Consider the following 26,331-nt stretch of genomic DNA (forward strand, 5'->3'; position numbering starts at 1 on the left):
AAGACTGACACCAGTGTGGGAACCTGGTGCTACAGTGCTAATAGAAGAACAGCACAGGAGCAGTAGTAGGTGAACAGCGCAGTCCGAAACAAGTCGGCAGGGGGTAAAAGATAACTTAGGATTCTGGCTGAAGGCTGCAATGTAGCTTCAAGGAACTTTTTTTTTTTTTTTTGAAATCTACACTCCCTCTAAAACTGGTCCAACTGAATGGGTGGGTATGCTACTTTAATGAGATTCCTGAAGTCTTAGTAAGAACTGTGGTTAAAACCAAGCCCAGCTGCCAGAAGCCAGAAGTGTATGGGAGGGCTTTATAGGGCACCTCTTGGTAGAATCCGAGTCCACCGTACTGAAACTGAGGGCAGGGATTCCCTTCCACGCGGCCTACGTAAACCTGCCTTTCCAGGTCAGGGATCCCTGGGAATCTCTACTGGTTCCTTAAGTAGATGAGACTCTACTTAAGTGAGTATTTTCCCCTGTTAAGTGGCTTGTGTCAGTCCGGAGAGAGAGAGAGAGAGAGAGAGAGAGAGCAATAAATGTTCCTAGATGCGCTGGACGTTGTGAGGCATTAGAAACAGGCAATGAACCACAGTCAAGTTGTGAGAATAAACAGGAACTTGAAAGAAGCTCTTGACCATAACAGGAAGGATGTATGTCCAGTTCTGCCCAGTCTGAGAGAAACCAGACAAGATGCAGAAATTACGATCATTTAAATTGCAATGGAAGGAGGCTTACATTTTCTTTCAACACCCTTTATAGCACTTGATAGAGATCTGTGTCATATTTGGGGACATCCCAAAATTTAAAAAAAAATCAGTAATAGGACGAGAGGCTTGTGTGGGTAACTCTTTTCTAATTTGTCAGGGCTGTTTTCTAGCCAGGGTTCAACTTTTTCGCAGAGTTTGCCAAATTTTTGTAAATGATCTCATGGACATGACCTCCCTTTCTTTCTTGAAGTCTTGCAACTTCCCTCCAGCAAACGCAGCAGTAACAGTATTAGGAGTGGTGATAGCTCCCCAGCTGCTTCAGCGTGACTTTCAAAACTTGATGTGTAAATTTGGGCTTCATGCACATTTGTCATCTCTGAAAACTGAACAAAGGCGTATACAGGTACTAATTTTAGGCAGCCAGGCAACGCAGTAGACAGTTGCCTAGGGCAGCAGACTTGTTGAGTGCAGCAAAATGCCAAGGCCTTACTAAGATATAAGCTTGCTGCTGCTGCTGCTGCTTTTTTCCTCTAAGAAGGGATCAGCTAGCTCAGTCGTGAGAGCATTAGACCTTTACTCTGAGGGTTAAGATTCATGTCCCTTTTCAGGTGACGGCTCCCTGTTTTGCCCAGATGATCCTTCGTGGTCTGGGTGCAAGCACCAGCCCTGTAGCTGCCTCGTGGCAGCATGGACTCATTACCACTGTCTGAGTGGGCCAGGCCTCTGTTTTGGATTTCATCCTCCCACCCCTTCCTCCTTCCTCTGGTGGGAGCAGTGTGACCGCTTACCCTTTTTGCTCTCCCTCTCCCTTCCCATCTGTGCAGCGAGGGGCCAGTGGGTATAGGAAGGGAGAGAGGGGGAAGAAGGGGAGCGAGATGATGACTGCTGGCGGGGGGGGGGTCTCCTTGCATGAGTGGGTACGAGTAGGCTCCTGCGTGGAGGGAGGGCTGGGATAAAAGTGGGACTCACATCGGTGGCAGGGGGCTAGCCAGAGTGATCAGCAGGAGGGGTGGTCCAGCTGGGCTGGTGCTGGGCCAGAGGCAGAGATTGGCAAGAGAACAGAAAGGCAGGGTGAGACTGGCTTTATGCGGGCCTCCCCAGCACCCCGTTAGTGTAGTGACCCACTATTAGTGACTCACTCAAGTCACACCTACAGAGCCACCCTAATGACTCCTAGGTGCCTTCCCCGAGCCCTCGAAATCCTGACGACCCTGCCAGCATCCCAGTCAGTCATTTGGATTACTGCTAACAGCTCCTGACCCCCTTACTCTGGTGCCTCACTGACCCTTCTCATCCCAGCTCTCTTCCTCACAAAATCTCACTGTCTTCTTCCAGCCAACCCCACTTTGCCAAACTGAACTTTGCCAAAGTTGTTTGAAGCAACCCTGCATTTGGGCTTAAAAAAATAACGCAAACTTTTCATTTACAAAGACTCATTTTAAAGACTTTGAAGGGAAGTTGAAGCAGATGGCAGCAAGGAAGAGAGGCTGACAGTATTCTTAGGACCATCAGCCAGATACTTTGCAGCTTTCAGTCTGGAAGTTGCTGGCTGAGGCTCAACCCCAACAAAACCCTTACCTGCTATTACCGCTTTATCTGAAGTCATAAACACAATCAGCAAAGAAATTATCTACAAGACCTTAAAAAGAACTCACTTCCATAATTCACATCTTAACAGCAGTCACTCTCTCCAGGAGCAGAATTTAGCTAGAAGTCAGGGTTTCAGACATTTTCCTTTGAAGCATTTCCTTCAGCTGCTGCCTTTGACAGAATACTGGGTTGGCTGGTTAAGTCCTCTTATCCAATATGGGAAATTTTATGTGCCGTGCTTCGAAATAAGATCATTGCCTTGCTTGTGCTTACTAGCCATCAGGCTGCTACTAGCAGTGTTCACAACATTTTGCTCTTGTTCCTTATCAGCTGCATTCAAATATTAATAATTAAAGTGAGATATTTAATTAATGCCATGTGTTTCTAGACCAAGTTTCACCTGAGCATCTTGCATGCTTTACAGGCCACAGAGGTTTTAAGTTGCATGGCACCACAGTGCCAAAGTTTGACCGCTGGTGCAGTACCGCTTTGTAATCACGTGCTTGTTGCCCTGCGAACTGCTGCGTCTGCACACGTGCACCGAGAGAGGTTCACACCAGCACGAACATTCACATCATCCGTACTTGTGAACATATATCAGCTACTGCCGTCTCACATACCTAGCTGGGAGAGTCATGGGGACGGCTTGCCACTGTTTACTCCTTTCTCAGAATCCATGAGGAGACTTGGTTAGGGCGAAGCTTATAGATACACCTCTCCCATCATGTCATTTATTTACATGGTGCATACCTTATTTGTCTGGGTGAAAGACAGAGAGTGAAGGCTTTTTTTTTTTTTCCCCCAACCTAATTCTTCTTCCTTCTGGCTGTGTTGAAATGGAAAGGTGGGATATTCTCCTCTCTGCCAGCGAAAAGATTTTCTGTATCTGAGGCTGCCTTGGAAATCCTGTAGGTGACATCACACCATGTCTGTGCAGACTCATTGTTTGTCATGGAAAAGTCATTCATCCATACACAACTTCCTTCCTCCCCAGACTCCTCGAGATAAACTTTCCATTCTGTCTATTCCCTATAGAAACCGACCCAAAACATGCATGCGTGGCTACACACACATACACCTCGCCATCCCTCGGTCACGCTCAAGGGTGTGGGCGGAGGAAGAGGGAGGATATAGAAGATGTGAATAAAGTCACCCTGTTTTCTTCAGACATGGATCCTGCTGTGCCTGAGCAGTAAAACTCCCCTCCCGTGGAGGCTGTGGGTCACACAAGGCCTTTTTGTCTTGAGGCTAATTCTGGCAGTCAGAGCTGCACATCTGTCTGCCAGGTGAGATGGGCCACCAGCTGCAGGTACTGCACATCTGGATGGGGGAGGAAGCGAAGCTTGGTACAAACAAACACAGCAATTTCACCATGGCGGGCACAAGGAATTTGATAAAAAATACGCTGCAGCGGTCTGAGCTGCTGAGGCTGGTGATTAATGTCTCCAGTGCCGTTTATGAGGCAAAATGAAAGGCCAGCTACTTGCAGTTCTTGGACCGTGCACGTCTCGGTCACAGCTCGGGAGCCACTGGAGGGGAACAGCGCGTTCAGCCGGCATTCAGCAGCATCGCTGCCACACGGGCACGTCCAGAGGGACGTCGGGCCGCGGCAGGAGAGGCGTTTGGGGCGAGCGTTTGGCCCTGGCGGCGACGTGGGAACTGTCTGGCGCAGGGAAAGCCATGGCTGTGGGAGGCTGCTTCGAGACCGAGGCAGCAGTGGTGTAGACGGCATGATGAGGCTGCCTTAGGAAGAGGGCAGGGTGCAAGGAGCGCGTGTTGGAGGTACCCGCGTGGGTCCAACCACGCCCCTCTTCACCTTCTGCCCAGGCTTTTCGAGTTGTTAGGGGGGAAAAGGGCCGAGGAGCTGCCTAACTGCGCCCGCCTTTGAGTTGCCTGGTGGGCCGAGAAGGGTGTGTTTGGACAGGAGGAGCCTTTGAAACTTTTCTCTTGCCCGCCTGCCCCGCGCCCGCTCTGCCTTCTCCCGCCCGCAGCCCCGGGGCTGCTCAGCGGGGCCCTGTGGAGGGCTGCTCTGGGCCAGGCGGAGCGCTCCGCTTGCCGCCGCGCAGCCCGCTCCTTTCCGCGCCTTACGGCGGCGGCGGCCGCGCGGGGCGCTTTCGAGTGCCCGCTCCGCGCACCTGCCGCCCGGCCCGGCCCGGCCCGGCCCGGCCCGGCCATCAGAGGCATCAAGGGCGGCGGCGGCGGCTCCGAGGGTCGCGGGGGGCCGGGCGCAGGGCTCCCTCGACCGCCCCCCGCGGCTCCCCCCGTGACACCGCAGAGGGGGCCGCGGCTCCCTCGGCCGCCCCCACACCCCCACCCTCATCCCCCCGCGCCCCCACACCTCACCCCCCCCACACCCCCTCCCCAGGCTGCCCGCGGCGGCGGAGCCCCCGGGAGCGCGGCCGAGCGAGGCCCCCGCGGAGCCCCCGGGCGGCGGCGGCGGCGGCGGCGGGCGGGGGAGGGTCCTGCGGGGGGCGGCGGCGGCGGCGGAGGGGGAGGGAGGGAGGGGGCGCCGCGGCCGGGCTGTGCTCGCCGCGCCCCCGCCGCTCGCAGGCCCCGCTCCAGCGCTGCTCCTCCGCGCTTCTCCGCAGGGCGCCCCGTCCCGGCGGCCGGCTCTGCGGGGGCTGCCCCAGCGCCGCCGCCGCCGCCCGCAGCCCACGATGACGGGGCCGAGGCTGGCGCTCGCCGCCGCGCTCCTCTGCAGCTGCACCTCGCCGGTGGCCGACGCCAACTCCTGGTGGTGAGTGAGCGGCGGGCGGGCGGGCGGGCGGCGCGGCGCCTTTGTCCGCCGCCGGGGCCGGGGGCCCGGGGCCGGGGCCGGCTGGCGGGACGGCAACCCTGCCGGGGCAGGGGGAGGTTTCCCCGCGGGAAGTTGCCTGCCACCCCCGTCCTGCACTTCGCGGCTTCGCTTCTTTTTATTTAAGCAGTTCGCTTCTTCCAGGTGTCCCCCCCCCCCAAATCCTCCCCCCACCCCCGCCGCCCCATCCAGTTTTGGGGAGGTGGGACGCAGCCCTCTCCCCGCTGCTCCCCTCCGAGCGTTTCGGGGGTCCTTTTGTGAGCGCTTGTTGAAAACCCGACCGGGCTTCTGGAAAGGGGCTAAAACTCGGGGAGAGGATGGGTGAAGTTTCCCGTCCGCTGCTAAAAGCCCTAGGAGCAGCCTCGTAGCCCCCTTCCCCTAAACAGCGGCAAATGCCCTGGCTTGCAGGCATCGCTCGCTGGCAGCCTGCACAAAACAGCTCACTTTCTTTCGCAGAGAAAGCGCTGAGCTTTCTCTCTGCCCCCTCCCCATCCCGGGTGTCCTCAGTGTTTAAACTCAGGTTACAAACGAGCTGTGTTTCTCCCGCTAGAGCCCTGGAAAAGACTCGCATCTGGCAGAGGCATAGAGGGAGGCAGCTGACATGAGAAATGCTCCCAGGCTTGGAGAGTGGGGCTGGGCTGGCGGGGAAACGTGCGGGGCGCTTGGCGGAGGGGCCGCTCAAGTCTCTCCCCCAGGCTCTGTTGGATGTTTTTCTCATTGTAGGTCTTTGGCCATGAACCCCATCCAGAGACCTGAGATGTACATCATCGGCGCGCAGCCCGTTTGCAGCCAGCTGCCGGGGCTGTCCCCCGGGCAGCGCAAGCTGTGCCAGCTCTACCAGGAGCACATGGTGTTCATCGGGGAGGGGGCTCGCAGCGCCATCAAGGAGTGCCAGTACCAGTTTCGGCAGCGGAGGTGGAACTGCAGCACGGTGGACAACACCTCCGTCTTTGGCCGGGTCATGAAAATAGGTAGGAGCACCCGGCACCACTGGCAGGCATCAGGTGCTGGGCTCACGTTGGGTGTTTCTGTACAGCTTTCTCCCTTTGTTCAAATACTCGTGGAGGAGTGATGAGCCCCATTAGTGGTGCTCCTGTGCTGCCCCCCAAGTGCTGCTCCTGTGCCTGACAGGGCAGGCAGCCAGGCGCTGTGCACCTGAGCCACAGCAGGAGCTAGTGGAGGGGGGGATTTTCCTTTGGGGGGGGGAACATGGGAAGGTCAGGAAAAGGGGCCTGCTTTTGTTTTGTGTGCTTGTTTGGAGCTAGAGAGGGAAGAAGCTGGAGCCAGGAACAATGGACCCATGTTATCTTCCTCAGCATCTGGAGTGCCCTTAGACAGGGAATGCAGCCCTGAGATGTGGGGGAAATATTGACTCCCTGGCTTGGGATCCCGCCCCCCTCCCGCCCCACTTCTCTCTTTTCTGCTGCTTTCTGTGTAAACCTAAGAGATTTTTATAATTCCTGCCCTGCTGGCCATAAGAGGCGCATTGACAGGCCATTCCTGCACTTGAATTGAGGTGTGACCTAGCTACATTGTCCCAGCTCCTTTTGAAATGCAATCATCTGATGGCAAGAAACTGAGAAATCCGGGCTGGGTTTGATGTGTCCGACAGCCAGGACAATAAAGAAAAGGTGTTAAAACAGCAGCTTACACATACACGCACACACACGCTGGCACACACGCTCTACCTCTTGTGTGAAGAGGTTTTACTACCCACCCACAAAGCCGATCATTTACCACTGACGAATCCAGAACAAGCGCTATGCCTCCATGCTGGGATCAGGGAAAACACTTAGTAGAGGACAGAAAAAGACCCTAGCTCCCACACCCCAGCTACCCCCAGCATTGCTTTCACTTTTTTGGACTCCACTCTCAACAAACAGAAGAGGGAGCAGGGCACCAGTCTTTTAATACTTCTTCACTTCTAGGAAGTCAAGGCAATAGGGTACCACGATACCCAACTCCCTTGGTCCCTTCCATTTGAAGGCTCAGCCTAAAGTTCTTAAGTGTCATCCTGGAAAATTTTAGAGACTTTTCAGCATGTATTACTCAATCTTTCAGAATCCCTCATTCAGCCCGTCAAATTCCAATTCCTCCTTATCTACCCATCTCTCCAGCTCACACTCTAAGAAATCCTATGTTTTGCTAGGGTACTCCCTTGGGAAATTCCATTTCCTGACACACACTTTCAGCTCCTGACACATATCCAAGGCATCTGCGCATCCTTGATCTCTTGCTGTCTGATAGCAAGGGTGCTGGCCAGATGAGGCTCCATGCAGTCTCAGATTGTTAAAACTTGTGCTTCAGGGTGTGAAAACTGAATTTTCAGCCTCCAAAAGGAAAAGGACAGAGACTGGAGCTGTGTCATAATGACAGCAAATACCTCTCCGTCTCTCCCATCTGGTGTCCCTCCCTCTGGCATAGCCTCAGCATTCCAAAGAACAGGGTCAATTTAAGATCCCCAAAGAGACCCTAGTGACTCAGCAAGGACACAGGAGAAGATGATTCTCCCCTCATCCCCAGCTGCTCTGGTGGGAGAGTCCAGACCTGGAGAAGAAGTAAGGGAGAACTGAAGAGGAAGCAAAGATCAGAGCTGAAGGAAGAAAAACGGACAGGATTAGCAGGAGTACAGGAAGAAGGGACTAGAGCGGAAAAAGGAAGAGGGAAGATTCCTCCTTTTTAAAATTACTTTGATCCTGTTAACTTAAATTGGGAGTGGATTTGGGTTTTGATGAGGAAAGGTGTTGTGGGTATGTGATGGTTATGTCCAGTAGTTCTGTTTCTGTTGTTTTGGGGAGGTGGTGGTGTTTGTTTGTTTGAAGTGCTGATGTGTTTCTAGTAGGAATCTGCTGATGTCTGCAAAGTGATTGCCTGTGGTTGCCCGCTATTTAAAAAGCTACCCTAACAAACAATTTTGAACCTGGCTTCATTAGATCCTCTGCTTTGGTCAGTTAGAGCATGTTCGCAGGGTGATGTTTTTCCTCCACTGCAAGACAATAGAGAAGGCGAGTTAGAAAAATGTTGCCAAAAGTAGCCTGGAGTGTTACAGGTTTTATGGTGATTCATCACTGTTGTCTGTTTAAGTCAGAGATAAGTTGCTGTAAAGGATGACACTGCCTCTTTTCTCTTAGTTTGACCTTCAGTTTTTATTTTTTCTTACTTTGTAATGGAGCATTGCTCATTATTTCAGCAAATCTGTTTTCCATGCTGCAGAAGAAAAGAAACCCTTTCAACCTCTCAAGTCATGTCAACTATAAAGTCATTCTTCCCTGGATTCATACTGTGTGCCTGTCTCCTGTTTTCAACCTCTAAGCCCCAATTCTAGATGACAGCCCCTTTTCTTTATGTTGTTCCAGTGGCACGAAAAAGGTCTGGAGACCAGAGTATCAGCAAGAGTGCAGAGGCATGCCAGAGTGTTGTGGAGAAGAGGGGAAAAAGAGATAAGAAGGACCCAGAAGGTGTATAGTGTGCCAATAATTCTAGGCTGCCCACCCACAAATGCAGGCATGGCATATATTATGATATCATATATGATTTCTTGAGCTGCTCTAGAGCTGCCCACCCACAAATGCAGGCATGGCATATATTATGATATCATATATGATTTCTTGAGCTGCTCTAGATTATGAAGGGGGAGAAGAACCTACCCCAGCCAAGCCCAAAACCTGGGAGACCCTTGGAAGGATCTTCACTGGGAAACCTGGAAGATGCTTTTCATCTTCACAGGACGGCTGCTTGGCAGTCAGTCTGTGTTTAATCATTACATCTTCATTTTGTGCGTTTTATAGAGGTGAGGCAGTCCAATAAGACAAAGATTTTGTAGAGGCATGTCACACTTGAAGACAGCTGCTTTTTAAGATACGTTTTTCCTAGTGTTTGTGTTGAGAATGGCTTTTAGCTTTGGAATGTAGTCTCTGGCTCGTTCAAAAACAGTATCTTATTGTGACAGATAAAAATCATCCTTCTGAAGTTGCCTCTTGTCCTATCGATACAGATTACAGACTGTATATGTGTATATATAGAGTATGTACAGATATATATACATTACTTACTCCTACATATATGAAGGAGAGGACAGAGCACCCAATAAGATAGTGAACTTTCTTAGGGGAGGAGGGAATATGTAGCCTATTCTGTAATCTCTTTCAGTGCAATCCTAAATGCAAGACTGGGTTTTCCAGATTAGTCCAGTCATTTCTAGAGCCAAAGATTTTATCCTTTTTTTGCCTTTTGAAATGCAAAAAGCAGAAAAGGAATCATAAAAGAAGAAAGGGAGAAATATTTTTCCTCACTTTTCTTTGAGATCAACAAGCTTTAGGAAGATGCTTTTAAAAAAAAAATCATTTGAATCAAAGACTTTTTCATCAAGAAAGTTAGAACAACTAATTTTTATCATCTCTACCTCGGTCTCCCACTGAGGTCAGTTCTGCTTCCATTTCTAGTTCAAGAAGAACAAGCTGCTGGGATTGATACCTCGTCTGAGTACAGCACAGGAGGATGCTCAAGCTAGCATCCTTGCAGGTGGCCTGCAAAAGCCCTCACAGCCCCTTGTTCCATCCCTTGCTTGTGGCCAGTGCCTGGCGAGCGGGGAACCAGGCAGGCACAGGAGGGCAGCATTGCTCTACGGAGAGCCCTGCTCCCGGCCCTGCCAGCCTCCCACGCTGGCCTGGGGACCACAGCCCTGAGGCATCATCCCCAGCCCACCCAAGGCACAGCAGCCTCTGGTCACAAACACCCGACCTGCCCAGGAGAGCTTACCGAAGGCGTGCGAGAGGGCTGGAGGGGAATTACTGCCCGACCACCTCTGTAACCTTTGTTCATCTTTGCACAAATTTAGGGAATAACACCGACCTGTCAGTTGTGGTGATACCGTAGTGGTGTGGAACTGGAGTGAATTTTGAGAAAAGAAGATGAACTAAAACCCTAATACTCTTTCCTGGCTGAAAGGTGTGGTAGGAGAGCAGAGACAGCACAGTGAGGAGACCAACTGAAAACAAGGATATTGAAGTCCATAGTTGGCAACTACAGATTTGCTTCATATTAGCACAGGATTTCACACCCACACCTGAACCCACTTTCCAAACCAAGCTGTAGTGTTCCAAAACTACAGATACTGAAAACAATGGTTTGTTCTGCTTTGTGTGCAGCAAGGATCAAAACCACCGCTGCTTGCCTCTCCCACCACCATCCTCAGCAGCCTGAACCCCTTCAGTCCCCCAGGGATGGCATGCTGAGCTGTGGTGCTGCTACATCTCAAACATGGAGATGGTTAAAATGTGGATAGTAAAAGTGCAGATCTAGTCTGTACTTTCAGTACAGGAATCCCAACTGTGCTTAAGGAGCCTAAGCACCTGGATTCATGCACTCTCTGTTGAACAAACTGTAACCTTAGGAGGTCCTCTCCTTGTTTTGAGCTCTCTCCATACAGGAACAGAGTGGTAGGGGTAAGCTGCACGTTAGCCCGTTACCATAAAAGTATGCGTAACATGCAAAGCAAACAAGATGAGTAAAAGCTCAGTGTTGCTCACTGCGAAGTGACTGCAACTCCCTTAACAGCTGGTTTCAGCCGAATTACCTTGACTAGGAGTCACTCCTCTTTACCTCTCACTTCAGGGAGGTTTTGGAGGCTGTAATCCTTCCCCTAGGATCTGCTATTATGGCCCTCCTTTCTATAGTATGCATCTCTTGTAGCGGTTGGATTGGCCTTGTGATCTACTCCAGAGCAGCAGCTGTTTTGGCAGAAACCCTTAGTGTACAATCCTCGTTTAAGAAAAAAACAAATCACAGGTTGTTCGGCAAGGTGGGTAACCACTTGCCTTTGTCTTGGGTCAATTACCGCTAAACTGGTGATAAGCTGCTATTAATTGCAGATTGTCAGCTCATGCAAATTGGAACAAGAGCATACCTAAAGCATCAGCTCAGCCCTGCTGAGGGAGCTGGCACTGAGAGCCTTATGCAATGGTGACAAACTGTTCTTGGAGGATCTGCCCTCTGAGGTCAGATATATTTGGCTGAGAGCATTGGATGGTCATCTCTTGCTGGGGTTTGGTGCAAGTAGCTCTTCACAATCATATTGCTTATTCCAGCAAAGCTTTGGCAGTTGTTCTCTTTATCGTCTGAAAGTTTGATTACACACAAGGACCCAGAAGGTGTTGGTGTGTGGTGTCAGTGCAGGTGTGGATTGCCTTGCTGCCCCCTCTTTCCCCTCGGACCCACAGCACTGAGTTGTGCAGCGCACTTGGCCTATGTGGTGTTCTGGCTGCAGAGGTGCCCCGGTCAAATTGGGGCTGAATCAATGCCAGGAGCACATAGCCGGAGACCGATCCAGCTGCTTGGCTTGTATTCTAAACTGTATAGGGAATAGGCTCCAAGCAGGGCAGTCTCTAGTAGATGTGCAAATGGAAAGTCTTTTCATTTATTATTGTCTACATGGGAAAGTTTTACTCGTTCCCGCACTGCAGTTCTGTAGGTGTTGGGAGAGCCTGTCTTGATATTTTAGTGTAAAAACGGTTTCCTTCAGTCTATCTCAAACCGATTACCAGCAGACCTTAATTAAACCCAAATAAGGTAGATTTGAACTGAGGTGTCCATAAGAAGTGTTTGTCCCAATTAAATTAAAACAGTTCTAGAGTGATAGCTGGTTAAACTGGATCACTTCTCTTGCACAGACCCAACTTCATTAGTTGCTGTCAATGATATTGGCAGATTCAGTGGACAAGGCAGCATAATTCTGCTTAAATGATTCCTCCAGGTGAGAATCAGAGCACCCGGAAGGGTTGATCCGAGGCAGAAATGGGAATGAGGCTGAGCAGTCCCTGCCCGTGATGTCGCTATTTCTTTGGGCTAAGGAGTGGAGTTTCCCGGGCTCTTAATGGGCAAATATGAATGTAATAATAATCCTTGAAGAGCAGCACTTAAAAATTCATTAAAAAGAAACATGCTATTCACAACAATATTCCTCCAGGCCATAGCAGGAATCTAAGCCCCTTCCCTGGTATGACAGAGAATGTTTGTGTTTGATCCTGGGTGCACAGAACCTGCCACGACTGAACAGTCAGTTGACTGGAGCCATTAATATGAAATGAAAAGAAAAAGGGAATGCAAGCCTGTGTTATTACAGTTCCCACTCCCCTTTGCCAGAAGAGTGTGGTTCCCTTAAACTTGATCACCCATTCCTTTGTTCCGGTTAATTATGTGAGCTTACTCAGATCACACCATTTCCCACTGCTTGGGGTCAGTGTGGTCCCTCCTTCATGTCTGTTGGCTAAGAGATCTGTCTTTTGTTAATTTGCTCCTCATGTCTCTCTTGCAGGTAGTCGAGAGACTGCTTTCACCTACGCTGTCAGTGCTGCCGGGGTGGTGAATGCGATCAGCCGGGCTTGCCGGGAAGGAGAGCTCTCTAGCTGTGGCTGCAGCCGGACGGCCCGGCCCAAGGACTTGCCAAGAGACTGGCTGTGGGGCGGCTGTGGGGATAATGTGGAGTATGGATATCGTTTTGCCAAGGAGTTTGTGGATGCCAAAGAGAGGGAGAAGAACTACGTGAGAGGTTCAGAAGAGCAGGCTCGCATGCTGATGAACTTGCAGAACAACGAGGCTGGTCGCAGGGTAAGATGAATGCTGACTGTTTTCTGGTTCTCAGAGGCAGATTTTGAACTCAGGATTTAGCTGGGTATAAAATCGCCTAGAGGTTTGATGAGGGATAGCCCAAGAGTGCCCCGGTAACTTGCTTGAAACGGTGTATGGTCACGTTTCCATATCTCTGATTATAGACAATAGTATACTCCGGTTTGGCAATGGAAGACAACCATTAAGCTAAAGCTAGCGAGCTTTTGGGTCTGTTGAAATACTGGATGGCACACATGCATGCAAACACATAAGCTCTTACCAAATCAACCTGGTGTGGTCATGGCCCACTTGCAAGGTTTATGTCTCAGGAACTTCTTCCCAGAGTTGCCAAAGGGACAAGGTGGTGGTAAACAGGACAGCCTGTTGGCTCATAGAGTTTTATTCTACTGGCATTGTTCAGATTCTTGGGAGTGTAAGGCCAAAAACAAACATTGAATCAGACTGCCTGGCTATCACTGAAATTTACACCCGGCTCTGCTACCCTGGTTTTGGGCCAAATAATTTGCATTTACGCAACAGACATTCTCTGAAGAGATACCCAGTTTTGATCTGCAGAAAGCTAGAGATGGGGAATCCATCACTTCCCTTTGTAGTATGCTACCATCATTAATCACCCTCACTGTTATAACATTGGGCCTCATTTATCATTTGAATTTATCTGGCATCGGCTTCCAACTGGTTCTTTTTCTGACTTTTACAGCTACATTGAAAAGCCCCATAGTAATCAGAATTTCCTATCCATGGAAGTATTTATATACTGCAATTTATTCACTGCTCTTTTTTTGACAACTAGATTGAGAACTTAAGTCTCTCTTGCTCTCAGACGTTTTCTTTAGCCACCAAATCATATTTGCGTCACTTTAGCGTACCCTTCCCAGTCTTCCCATATCCTTTAAGAAAGTGGATACCAGAATAGCATGCAGGGTTCTGGTACTGGTCTCGCTGATGCCATAAACATAGGTGAAGCTACCCCCTTCTTATACATTCAGTGTATACACATCTGCTTTTCACTCAATTCCTCTGTCCGTGACTAATAGCCTGGAAGGTGTATCATCATCCTTATGTGGTATAACTGCCTAATCCCACTTCTTTCCAAATGTAGAACAGAAGCACTTTACTGAGCATTTTTGCCTTCTCTATAGGATGTTTAAGAATTTTATCACTGCTTCCTGGTAGTGAGCATTTCTAAGGTTTATTTTATTTCTTATGCTACAGAAACAAAATATCCTATTAAATATTCTTAGCCTTGCTCTTTGGTACATTCTTCACTAACTTAGTTTTCCTTATTAGTTTTCTGCTCTTTCTGATTTCTAATTGTTACTGAATTATCTTTCCCTTTCCCAGGCATGTGTTGCTTTTCTGCCTTTAATTTCAGCTTCATTTTGCCACCAAAGAAGACCTACTGTGTTTTTTGATTGTGAAATTGATATGTGTCAGGTTGAAGTATTGCAAATGCTCCATAATTATTTTGCAAAAATAAATTGGAGTAAATTTGCAGTAGGTGGAAAATAGCGAGTTTGAAAGCTCTGGAGCTCAGTAGTTTTTGGTTGCAGGGAGGCTTTTTATTTTTCTTTGATCTTGGGAGGCCATAAGGACTGGAGTTTTAACTGCCCTTGCTTAGAAGGGGCTTCCATTCCTGCGTGGAAGAGTAGTGTAAAAGTGATGTTCTTTGCAGTACTAACACTGAACATCCTATATATCTGGAGTCATGAACTTGGATTACTGCAAATGAATATTCTGCCTAAAACAAGGAGTGCATGGCTTATGAGCCGTTTTAAGAGCCGGTCCTGTTGTCTTGAGAGAACCAGACAAGGCAAATGGCCAGTAGGTTGAGGGGCTGGCTGGCTGGGCTGCAATCACATCTATATTAGAAGATAAGTAAGAAGACACTTGCTCCACAGCATGGAGCAAAACACCCATATCTTGTTTTACCAGTCTTGCTATAGGGGCAAGAATCTAACTGAGCTGTGACTTCAAACGACGATACAATTTTAGACAGAGGAAAGTTTTGTCCTGTTCAGGGACACAGCTTAAAACAGTTATGTCCTGGCTTCATGAAAATGCAGAAAGTTGTTTATAAACTGTGCTATAGCGCACAGGCTTCCTTGTACTCTGTAGACAAGACTCTCAAGGCTAGGTGATTTTTTTGTCTCCAGTTAGTGCAAGGCCTGGACAAAAGTTTTCCAAAGAGTCTAAAAAGAGGCAATGTTATTTTAAGCTTGTTTTGATAAATAGTTAGGGCCCTGTAGAGTAAGTGGCCATAGAAAATAATCTTAGATTAAACGGATACAAGTCTTTTTAGATTAAATGAAATGGAAGTATAAACAGTTGTGTAATTAAGTTTGTGGTGTTCAAAGAACAAACTCTGATAAACTAAGGGAGCTGGTTAGTAAACTCAGCTGAGGAGCTCGATGTGGAGGAGGTCTGGAACTTTTTCAAGTCAAAGATGCTAAAGCCATTACGATTCTGCATGCCAAGCAAGAGGAAAAAGCTTGTAGGAAGAATCTCCAGACCTCACTGAATGAATAACTACCACAGAGAAGCTGTTAGGGATCGACTGAGAGCCTGCTAAGATTGGAAAAAAAGACCTGATAGCAAATAAATAGAGAAAAGCTCTGTCTTGGAGGTCAAGAAGTGTAAAGATGAAGTGAGAATAGTAAAAAATGAAGCCGAGTCAGACCTTGCAAAGGGTAATAAAATAAATAGTGAAATGTCCTTGAACTAAGCAAATAAGAAGAGATTAGGAGAAGGGAGATTTGACTGAGAATGGGGCTGAGTCTAAAGACAGAGCAGTTCTGGTCCCAAGGTAAGTGAGTACTTTACCTCAAGGCTTCAAGTCAGAATGAGGGCATTGCTCATGAGGATGGATACTGTATGTCTGGTTCACTGGAGATGTCTTTTTTCTGATCTCAGGGCGCCTGCCTGGGGGAATAAGTGTTCATAGACTGGATTTTTATGTCTCCCAGGACTGCACTTTTTGAGGAGACCCAGGCAGGGCACCCAAGGGGCACGCAAGGCCGATGACGGTCAGCAGCGGCCAATGATGCTGGCACCCTGTGGGAGTGAGGAAGGCACAAGGAGGCAGCCCTCATGTTGGACAGGTAGAGGAAGAGGAGCTGAGCAGCAGGTGCTGAAGTTCACAACTGGAGGATCTGGAAGGGGTGGGATGGAGCAGGGGACTGCTGAAGAAGGGTAGTTTAGGACTGAATGATTCAGAGTGGAGGATATTGGAGTCAAGTGACAGCAAAGGGTTGGAAGAACGGAGGGCTCTGGAGTAAACGGGATTGGGGCTTTGGGCGGATGAGGATTTAGGGGTAGTGAGGAATGGAGGTGCTGGGCTCTGGAAAGATGACTGTGAAAGGATCTGGAGTTGAGGCCTGAGGTGCCTCGGAGACGGCATTGCTACGGACTCTAGGGTTGTCTGGTCAGGATGGTGTTTGGCCAGTACAGGGCAGCCTTTCCTCTTGGCTGTTAGAAATATAGGAGCAAAGGCAGACTGGTACAGAGAGAGAAAAGCAGCGAATTTCCAGAAATGTAAATTAGTACCACTGAGGTGGAATCAAAACGCAATAAAGCTTAAAGTCCTCAAATCACAGGGAGTGCCCACTTTTTCTCCCAACACTCTGAAAGAGCTGGCACCTGGCAAACCAGACAGCGTGACCTTGGCAGTGTTTACAGGAGGACTAGAGGGAAAGGATAACTCAGAGGAAATGGCAAAATGGGGAGTAATTCAACATGTGTTTCTCAAAGGATGATCACACAAAGCTAACTCATGAATTTTATTTTAAGACATTATTGATTTCCTAAAAGGCAAAATAGATTTGAGAGGTTTCATTTCTCTAAACTTGTGTAAGATATTTATTGTGTTTTCCACGTGGGAAACAATTAAATTGAGAAAAATAAAGAAAAGTACAGCAATTATGAGACGGATAAGAAGCTTGTTCATGGGAAGACGTCAGTAAGTTGTGTGAAAGGGTGTGTTTTGATCTAGAGAGTGCTTAATTAGCTGAGTTCTTTAAGGACTGACCTCAAGACCAACGCTTAATATTTTTGTTTATGGGCCTTGGCACAAATATTAGGAATGTGCTGATGAAATTTGCTGATGATGCAAAGTTGGCAGGCATCATGAATACGGAGGAGAATCTGGGTCTTGTCCGTCAGCTAATTTTGACTGCAGTAGTAAAGAAAAGGGTGACATCCAATAAAACAACATGAAGACCATCATTTGAGGTCTTGTATGAAAAACACTTTTAGTCATTAGGAAACCAGTAGAAAACAAGTTGAATGCACCAGTCAGCTGCAGATGTAATGCAGCTGTCAAAGTGGCAAATATCCTAGGATGCATTAAGGAAAGTATTTTCGTGAGACATGGGAAATATTAATGCCGTTGTATTAAGCTCTAGTGAGGCTTCTAGAATATTATCTACTGTCGTAGTCCCAAGCAAAATGACCGTAGACTAGAAAAGGGTTGATGCAGTTGACCTAAGGGGAAGGAATCTTTTCCTAGGAAAGCGGGCTAGAAGAGCTTGCCATGTTTGGCCTAGCAAAGTGAAAGTTGAGAGACGGTATGACTGATGTCTACGTTAGTGGGATAAATAGCAGGGAAGGAAAAGTACTTTTAAAGCAAAAGGCCAATTTGGCACAATAGCAAATGGGCACTGAGTGAATACATTTAGGCTGGAAATTAGAAAAAAGATACTTTATCATTGGAATAGCGATCAGAATAATGGTGGCTAAAAACCTAAATGCTTTTAAAAGGCCACTCAGTATTTTTAAGGAAAATGTTATTTGAAGTGGTGCCCACAATAGCAAGAGATTGCACTTAATAACCCGGGAGGTCCCATCTAGTCCTGCATTCCTAAACGTTAAGTTTTCACTTCTGAGATTCTGTTTTTGGAAGCTGGAAGGTACCTGTGTAACTCCATATTCCTGAAAGTTGGTGCTGAAAGAAAAGAGAAGAGCATAGAAGTACTAGAGACACGGCAGTCGCCATTGCTAAGTGACCACCAAGTGCCAGCTCACACAGCCTGGCCCCTGTTTCCCAGCCAGGGATGATGTCTTCTGATTTCTAGACAGATTTTTGCCATGTCCCCCCACTCAGTTTCCTCTCGGTGAGAAAGCCCTCCTTGAGGCCTGAGGAGCTCTGATGGCAGGAGGGAAATTTGTCTGTGCTCTCCGTGGTCTCCACGAGGAGGTGAGAGGGACTTGAAGAGAACAAAGCTCTATTTATCTTTCAGGCAGTCCTGACCCCATCACCTCTTCACTCCACTTGGGAGTCCTCGTGGTAGTGGCTCCTGCTCTATTGCCCTTGTTTGTTTATCTTTGTCTGTTATCTCAATATGTCCTTTCCTTCCATCTGTCTTTTTTTCCAATTGGTCTCCATTACCCTCTCTTATTTCCCTGCCCGTTCGTTATCTGTCGCCCTGTCTGGCAGGCTGTGGCAGTCAGTCCTTCCACACTATTTACCCAGTCAGCATATGGCAGGCCTCAGTCATCAGTCACTCAATCCAGTGCCAGAAGAGCCTGGAAGGGGGTCTGGCTAATTGACCACACAGGAATTCACCATTAATTCTCCTCTCGTTCCCATTCTTGCGAGAAAAGAGTTGGAAGAGAACTTGGGCTTATGGGAAAGGGCTTTAAGCCTTTCCATTAGAGGCATCTTCAACCTGTTTTAAGTGGCATGGCCATCGATCAGACCCTGCCTTTAGAACTACATGTGGGGTCTGTTATTCTTTACCTTGACCCCAGCTCAGTCAGGAAGGAATTCTCCAATTTCCTCTTCTTTCTCCCCATCCAAGCAGCTCTGGGAGAGCCATTTTGAGACTGAAGCTACGGTTACACCCGTGGTACGTTGACAGTGGGAGCTGGGGGCAGCTGTGCGGCCAAGTGGCGTCATGCTTACCTGTGATATCTGGTAGCATTCGCATTCCGCAGCACAGCTATTACCCACATGGGCCAGATGTTTTGAGCATCAGTTGCTTAAAACCAAGTCAGAGTCAACTCAGTCCCATGACATTAGCTGAGAGGGATCAAGTTGCAGTGTTTTTCTAAAGGAACAAAGCCTGGGATTAGGAAGAATCATAATACTTTATAAAAACATATGCAAGGGCAAAGGGAGGCATGAGTGGCCTGGGATTTGACAGAACCATAACCAAAAAGTGCTAACACAAGCTTATAACGAGCAGACTGGCAAGGCGATGAGGATATAGTAAGTGTCTGGGGCTCGGGAAATTCAGCTGTAGTTCTGTCTGGTTACAGTACAGCAGGAATTCGTAAGTAACAGTGTGGTTGGTCCTCTGCAGTTATAGTTCAGTCCAAGACAAGTGCTTAACTCCCAGCCTGTAGCTGCTAGGTTACACAGTGAGAGATCGCCCTGGTAAATTGAACTCAGAGGAGCAGAACTAAAGCGTCTCTGTTTAAGGGCTCAGTCCATTGACTTTCTTGGGAGCTGGGTTGGCCTCCATGTGATTTAGCAGTTAAGCCATATTGAATCTTCACTAGCTGTCAGAAGCACTAGATGTTAGTTATACCAGGAATCATTTTTTTTTAGGAAGACTCTGACCTTTCTCTGTTGGTTTAGAACGTAATTGTATGCAGACTGTTTTGTTTGCAGTATGCAAAATTGCCTTAATCACCTACCTCTTGGCAAGCAAATGCAGAGAGTTGGGAAACTTTATTCTGTGTCAGTGAGTGAGGCAGAGAAATAAGCTCGGTGTTTGGCTGCTTTCTTCAGCATAAAACCGGGCTAGAAGACGTATTTCACCATCTCCCTCAAAACATCCTATTTTTTCTCCCATTTCGTGATCTCCTACACCAGATACAGCTGGTGTTAATTTTGCAGCTTAAGCCAAATAGCTCTATTTGGCATGTGGGATCTGGCAGAGGCAGTGCCCTGCAAATGCACAAGATGCAGGATGGTTGTGGAAGCGCAGATGTGAGCCTCATACTTAATGCATAAAGAGCAAGAGTTCTGGAAGTAAAATACTGTAATGCTTAGTAGCTCTGATTTAATGTCGATGCCAGCTCTTCACTTTGTAAACTTTGTTAAGTTCCTGTTAGTGCTGACAGGATCTCACGTAGTCTGCAGTTTTGTACCTATATTTGAAATTAATGGAAAGAACAAACCTGACCTGCATTTCAGTTTATTTTCATAGGTTTTGAGCTTTGTTATTCTATAGTATTTTTTAATCTCTCTCTCCTCCCAGCTGGCGGGGAGGAGGAGAGAAATGACCCTTTTCCTATATATCACATACTTGCTCTATTGAGGGTTTAACACTCACTGGCCTAAATTTTCAAGAGTATTTGTTAATTTTGGTTTCCCAACTTGCAGCAGGCAGTGCCACATTTTCAGAGGTATGATGCATCTCTAGCTCCCACGAACTTCTGAAAATTTAATTTAAAGTATCTCAGAAAAGGCAGCAGTGAAAAATTGCATTTGCTTTTTAAAACGTAGGCCTTTTCCACAGCTACAGTAATTTTAGAGTAGTGAAATATCTGGACACAAGATGGCGCAAATTTGTAGCCTGGGCTTGCAAATCTGCTCCTCAAGTACTCAGAGGGGTAACACATTGAAAAGATGTGAACTGTTCTGTTTCAGTGAAAAGGTGTTAATCTTTCACACTACTACTACCACCTCTGCTGCTGCTTCTTTGGAAAACAACAACTCCTTGGGAAACCGTAGGTGAACAAGATCCTCAACAGAGACAGCAGGAAAGGGTGTGGATCCATGAATTTATTTCACAAGGATGCAGATGTGTTCTTAGAACTATAGCATCATTTCCTGTTTTAATTGATAGCAAATGAACAGGTTCCCAGGGGTTCTCTTTTATGAACTTTGAAGGGAAAGAGATGTAAGATATGGTGGTCCATGAGACTAGGAGCAGTTCCAGAAATATGTCACAAGGATAGAACTCTTCCTCCTCGTTCTTTCCCGTTCTTGACCCTGCCATCGGATTGGATCTGCCAGAGCAAAAGAGGGAGGAGTGGGGAAGGCACGTTTAGAGGGAATGCAACCAGAACTGAAAATATTTAGGACACAGGAGAGCCACAGGTGCAACAGGCGAAAGAGGAGATTTTTGTCCCTTTTGAAGGGAGAAACAACAGAAATTGGGGGATAATCAAAGTGGTTATGAAAATGTGATGAATTTATTATAATTAGGCTGGCTGCCAGTTGCAGCAAGAATAACAACAATTTTGTGTGATTCCACTCCTTTTCCTGCAGGCCGTGTACAAGCTGGCGGATGTGGCCTGTAAGTGCCACGGTGTGTCAGGCTCCTGCAGCCTCAAGACCTGCTGGCTGCAACTGGCTGATTTCCGCAAAGTGGGCGACCTGCTGAAGGAGAAGTATGACAGTGCAGCCGCCATGAGGATCAGTCGCAAGGGCAAGCTGGAGCTGGTGAACAACCGTTTCAACATGCCTACGCAGGAGGACCTGGTCTACGTTGACCCTAGCCCGGACTATTGCCTGCGCAACGAGACCACTGGCTCACTGGGCACTCAGGGCCGACTGTGCAACAAGACCTCAGAGGGCATGGATGGGTGTGAGCTGATGTGCTGCGGCCGGGGTTATGACCAGTTCAAGAGTGTCCAGGTGGAGCGTTGCCACTGCAAGTTCCATTGGTGCTGTTACGTCAAGTGTAAAAAGTGCACAGAGATCGTTGACCAGTACGTCTGTAAATGAAAAGAGCCACCAAAGCAACAAATCTATATTATATAAATCTATATAAATATATTTTATATTTGTATAAATAAACAGATGATGATAATAATTAAAGAAGCTTATTTAAGAGACATTTTGGTTTTGAAATTTCCCCTATCAGATGGGCTGGTTTGCCATTCCTTTGGTTCTGCTGGGGAATTTGTCTATGTGTGCATCTCCCCTTGGATGTTTCAGTCAGGGTGAAGGGGCTAAGGAGCGGCTGACAAAAAGAGCGCCCTCTGCACGCGCGCACGCATGCGCACACGCACACACACACACACACATGCACACACCATCTCACTATAGAAACAAGGTCAGTGAGGAGGAAGAGGAGAAGGGTAGGATCTTTCTGCTGTCTCGTCATTAAATGTCTGCTTTTTGCATAGTATTGGACATCTGAAATTACAGCCAGACATGGGAGAGTCTTAGTTACTTGCGTTTCAAACCCCACCGCCCCACTAAACCCACTGAGGGATTTGGAAGCAATTCTTGGTTCCTCTTAAGCGCTTTGTCCCACTAGAGGGAAAGTTAGGCAAGGCTCATGGACAAGAATATGGCTTAAAGTTCAGAGTCCTGTAAACCGTGCCTGGAAACTGGACAGAGCAGAATGTGGTGGTGGGAGGTTTGCAGCTGATGATGAGGAGGGAAGGTGTGACCCGTGGCTGAGAGGTGCGCAGCCTGGGAGTCCCTTTGAAGCCAGCATCTAGCGCTTCTGTGCCACCTGGACAGAGGGGAATCTGTCAGAGCGCAGTCTATGTGGATATATACAAGAGGGAGTTTTTTTTTTTCTTTTCAACTCCATACTGAAACTTGTCATGGTAGAGGAGAAGCTGCCTGTGCCTAGAGATGTTTGCGAAAGAAATTACTTCATATTTTTGTCAGTAGACAGAAGTTTCACACGCATGCTCATGCGCGTTACTGCATAAGCACTCCTCATACTGCTGCCATTTTTCCTCTTTGAAGTGGATGCAGGTGGTCACTTTGTTCAGCTCTAATAAATCCTCACCACCACCCCCAATGTACAGTTTCTCTTTAACATTAAACACCCTTCAATGAGGTTTCTTTCCCTCTCTTGCTTGCGTATATGTGTGTTTTTGTTTTATTCTTTTTTGGGGGTCTTTTATTTTGCTGCTTGGTATTTCAGAGCCCAGGGGCCGTGCTCTTCCCTGAGGAAAACTAACCACAGATAAATTTGTTCCCAGAATGTGGGCAAATGTTCACTAATGGAAGGGTTTTCTGTGTTTTCCATTGGTAATAAAAGAGTATAATAAAATTGTAGTGGGGCAGAAGCCGTTACCAAAAGTCTGCTAATCAGTCTTACCACTTTGGAATTTTAGTAGAATCCAATTCATAAAACAGGGAACAAATGCTGTTTCTAGCACAAGACATTTCCTGTGCCTCTAAGCGTCTGCAGAGTTCATTTGCAGTCAGAGAACAATCAAGAGAAGCCAGTCCCAAAATATAAGGGTTTGCTAATATACATCCTCTTTCTTACTGACATTCCTAGGTTTTTTTACTGTAAATTTTAAAAATGCACAAAATCTGCCAATAAGCAAAGAGCCAGTCATGAAGATTATTGTTTTTATATTAAACCTCTGTTTCTTATAAAATATTGCAGTCTTACAGATTCCACCATTTCAACCACCAGAGAAGAATTTATATGTACCTTTCATACTTCAAATATTTGAGTGGTCCAGAAAAGCACAAGGAAGAAAAATTACGTTTAATAATTAGGAGCTGTTGTTTTTTTAAACCAATGTGTCCCTTTTTTTAAATTTTTTTTTAATCCAACAGGCAATATATTTGCTGGCATCCCAGAATGCAGTTTCTTGGAATATAAACAGTGGCCTAGATGTATTTTATTATATAAAATCCAAAGCCAGTGGTATTGCAATTCAAAGTAACGGAAATAGTTTTCCACGCATGGAAAAAATGTGAGTGCAATGGCCTGATCCAACTCCCATTAAACTTCAGTGGGAGCTGGACTGAGCCCAAGATCAGATCAAATGTGTGAGCTATTCACTCCTGGGATACTATACATTTCTAGGCCAGTAATAAAACTTACTCTACCTTGGATACATCTAAAAAGACCTTTCCTCCCACGACCCTCACCTCATGTTCTTGTCCATCCTGATTACATCAGTACTTAAAGGTGTCAGATATTTGTATATGACACCCTCAGGCGTTGTTAATATGTCTAGTAATTCAAAATGATTTCATTTGGCCTTCCCAATAAAGACCACACATTTAAGGGAGTCTCAAATCTCCTTGCAGTTTGGCACCACAATTCATTTTGTGGGTGTAAACAACTTTGGGAGTGGAAAGGTTGACATTGTTAGGGCCACTATTCATCTGGGTGTCCCTGGTTATGTCCTTCTTTTTCCACCTAAAATTTTGTCTGGATGGAAGGAAGATGATTTTGGCTTTTTGTCCCAGAACTCTGGACCTCTGGCAGCCTGGTTGGAGCCAGTAGTTCCTATTGGACTGGGACCATATAGTGATATGAGAGAAGTGACCACTGGATCGCTTTCTCCCCCTCCCCCACCCCTTTTTTTACAAGACCTGGGTTTCAGCCGTCTCGACTTTCTGGGAGTTTTATATTCAAAAATTTGATTCCACTAAGCTCTAGCTTAAAATTTAATTTATATGGCGCCCACACATAAAAGAACCTCTTTAGGGTGGTAGTAAGTATAAAATAAGTCAGAGCACAGTAAGTTTGGTTTGATGCAAAGCCAAAGAAAGTCAAATGTAAAACTGTAGAGGAACTGCTTCTTTAGCATGGAAATTTGGTGGATTTTGTGTATTGTTAGATGGACAAAGTGGCAGAGGGCTGTTGGAGGGTGGTTAAACTTGGTTCTGAGCTCTGTCAATTATCTGCTTTGTAATCTTTGACAAGTTACTGAATTTCTTTGCGTTTTAGTCTCCAGTCTCCTCCTATGTAAAATGAGGAGCAGGATACCACCTTTTTCTTTGGAAAATGATGGATGGATGGATTTGGGAATATGGAGGAAAAAAATGTAATTAAAGGCCTACTCTATATACTTTTGCAGTCAGATAGCTCTATCCCCACTGTGCTGTGATATGCTCAATTTGGGACAAAGAGGCCCAGGCCAACCCTGGCTCAGGTGCTCGGGGGGCTCAGCAGGAGCCTGGGAGGCTGTTGCACAAAAAGCCTTGTCTGGTGCAGGAGGTTCTATTGTTCTACAAAAGAAAGGTGAAATTCAGGACTTGTTTATTTATGGCTATTGAATATCTTGTAGTAAGAGTAAGGATTAGGAAAGTTAGCCTGGTTTCTGAATCAAGTATCTGCCTACTGGAGTTCTATTTGCAGTTTCATGTGGATAAGATATTCACACAATTCGCTATTATATAGCATGTGCTCATAACTAACCGCCACATTCCAGCCTCGAAGTCGCTGCACTTCATGGCTGATAGAAACGACCACCCATAAGTCGTGTAAAACTAAAATATTTCAGAACTAAAGGCACTATGCAAATGTATGGCTATTACAAGTCAGGGAACGTCAGGTCCTAAACGAAGCTGAACAGGATGCAAATCTGTCATCATTTTCCAACTGGTTAGTAATACGTAAGTTATAAACTGAATGAATGAGTCCTTAGTATATTCTAGTGCAAGGTTTGCTAAGAAATAGCTGATCCCAGAAAAAATAGAAACCTCCATTTGATATTAATTATGGTAAAAAGATAATGGTGGTGGTGTTAGAAAATTTAAGTGGACCTGTTAACCCCTGGGGAAACACTGGACTGTTGGGCAGTTTCTGCTGTTTGGTGGTTCCCGTTCTTCGTCACCAAGAAATCTGTGGCTATCCAGAGCTCAATATGATGGAGAGATTTCTGTCTTTTGCCGTTTGGGAAACAGCAAGGTTGAACCCAGACGTGTAGTATAAATGTAACTTATACTTTTGATCTGGGCCCAAGTTTTTGTAGCTCCGACAAAGTTCAAATGAAGCAGATCTTGTTCAGTCATATATAATCAAACCCGCAAGGATCTCTCTCTGCTCACTTGACCCTGTCTAGGGAGAAGTCGAGTAGGTTTATATTACGCTGTGGGAGCAATTCCTGATCACCTGTGGCTACAGAAATACAGATGGCATTTTGATCAGCTGACGCATACACAGAACATCCCAAGGAGACATTGGGAAATACCTTCCATCAACTAAAGGGCATTTTTAAAGTGTCTGTCACAAGGCTGTCCAGAACCAGCAGCTTTTATGCTCATTCACTCTCATTTAGCTTTTCTTGAACTACACTTTGGGTCAAACAGTTTCTAGAAGATGCTGCCTGAAATAAAGTTGCACTGAGCAGCAGGCTCTGAAGGAAGTGTCATACAACAGTGAGCAGATATGAACATAACATCAAATGCCTTTTTCCTAAAAGGTAGACTCTGGCTATGTCTAAACTGTGGGACCCAGAGACGTGTCCCATCTCCTTGGCCCAGATGTGTACCCTGGCTGTGTCCCGACTCCTCACCAGGGACGCGTGTGGGCATCGATTACCCCACTCTGTGCACGTGTGGGAAGGCTGCTGAGTGCAAAGGCCGTAGCGCCAAGCCTGTTCCAGCTCCAGCTCCAGCTTGGGGGAGACAGCTGCTGGCTATGGGACTGGGGCCATGCTGAAGAGCATACCAGCTCGGAAGTTTAAATATAACCCAACTCAAAGATAAGCAAAACAGATCTCTGTGGCCAGCGGGACACGTACCAGGAAGGACAAAAAAGAATCATGATCAGCCATTGTAAATCCCAAAATAACGATAATATAAAAACCAGCATAATAAGATGATCACAGCATGCTCATACCTTCCTGTCAAACTCTCTGTTGTCAACATACTTTCCTGCAGAGCCTGAAGCTGTTACTATTCCCTTTTCTTCCTTTGTGCTGCTGAAATGACAGTTGAGGGGG

General features: G+C 46.9%; 1 protein-coding gene across 1 annotated transcript in view; it reads left to right on the forward strand.

The window, feature by feature from the left end:
* The window catches only part of WNT5B (Wnt family member 5B), a 61,288-nt gene extending 39,793 nt beyond the window's left edge, over window positions 1–21,495 (forward strand). Inside the window, exons 2-5 of the mRNA XM_068947406.1 lie at window positions 4,883–5,031; window positions 5,812–6,059; window positions 12,401–12,693; window positions 20,936–21,495. Of these exons, the coding sequence (XP_068803507.1) occupies window positions 4,883–5,031; window positions 5,812–6,059; window positions 12,401–12,693; window positions 20,936–21,394 (1,149 nt within the window). The 3' untranslated portion in view covers window positions 21,395–21,495. The remainder of the gene's footprint in view (window positions 1–4,882; window positions 5,032–5,811; window positions 6,060–12,400; window positions 12,694–20,935) is intronic.
* The last annotated feature ends 4,836 nt before the right edge of the window (window positions 21,496–26,331 follow it).

The sequence above is a fragment of the Struthio camelus genome, chromosome 1, assembly GCF_040807025.1.
Source record: "Struthio camelus isolate bStrCam1 chromosome 1, bStrCam1.hap1, whole genome shotgun sequence".
NCBI classification, from domain to species: domain Eukaryota; kingdom Metazoa; phylum Chordata; class Aves; order Struthioniformes; family Struthionidae; genus Struthio; species Struthio camelus.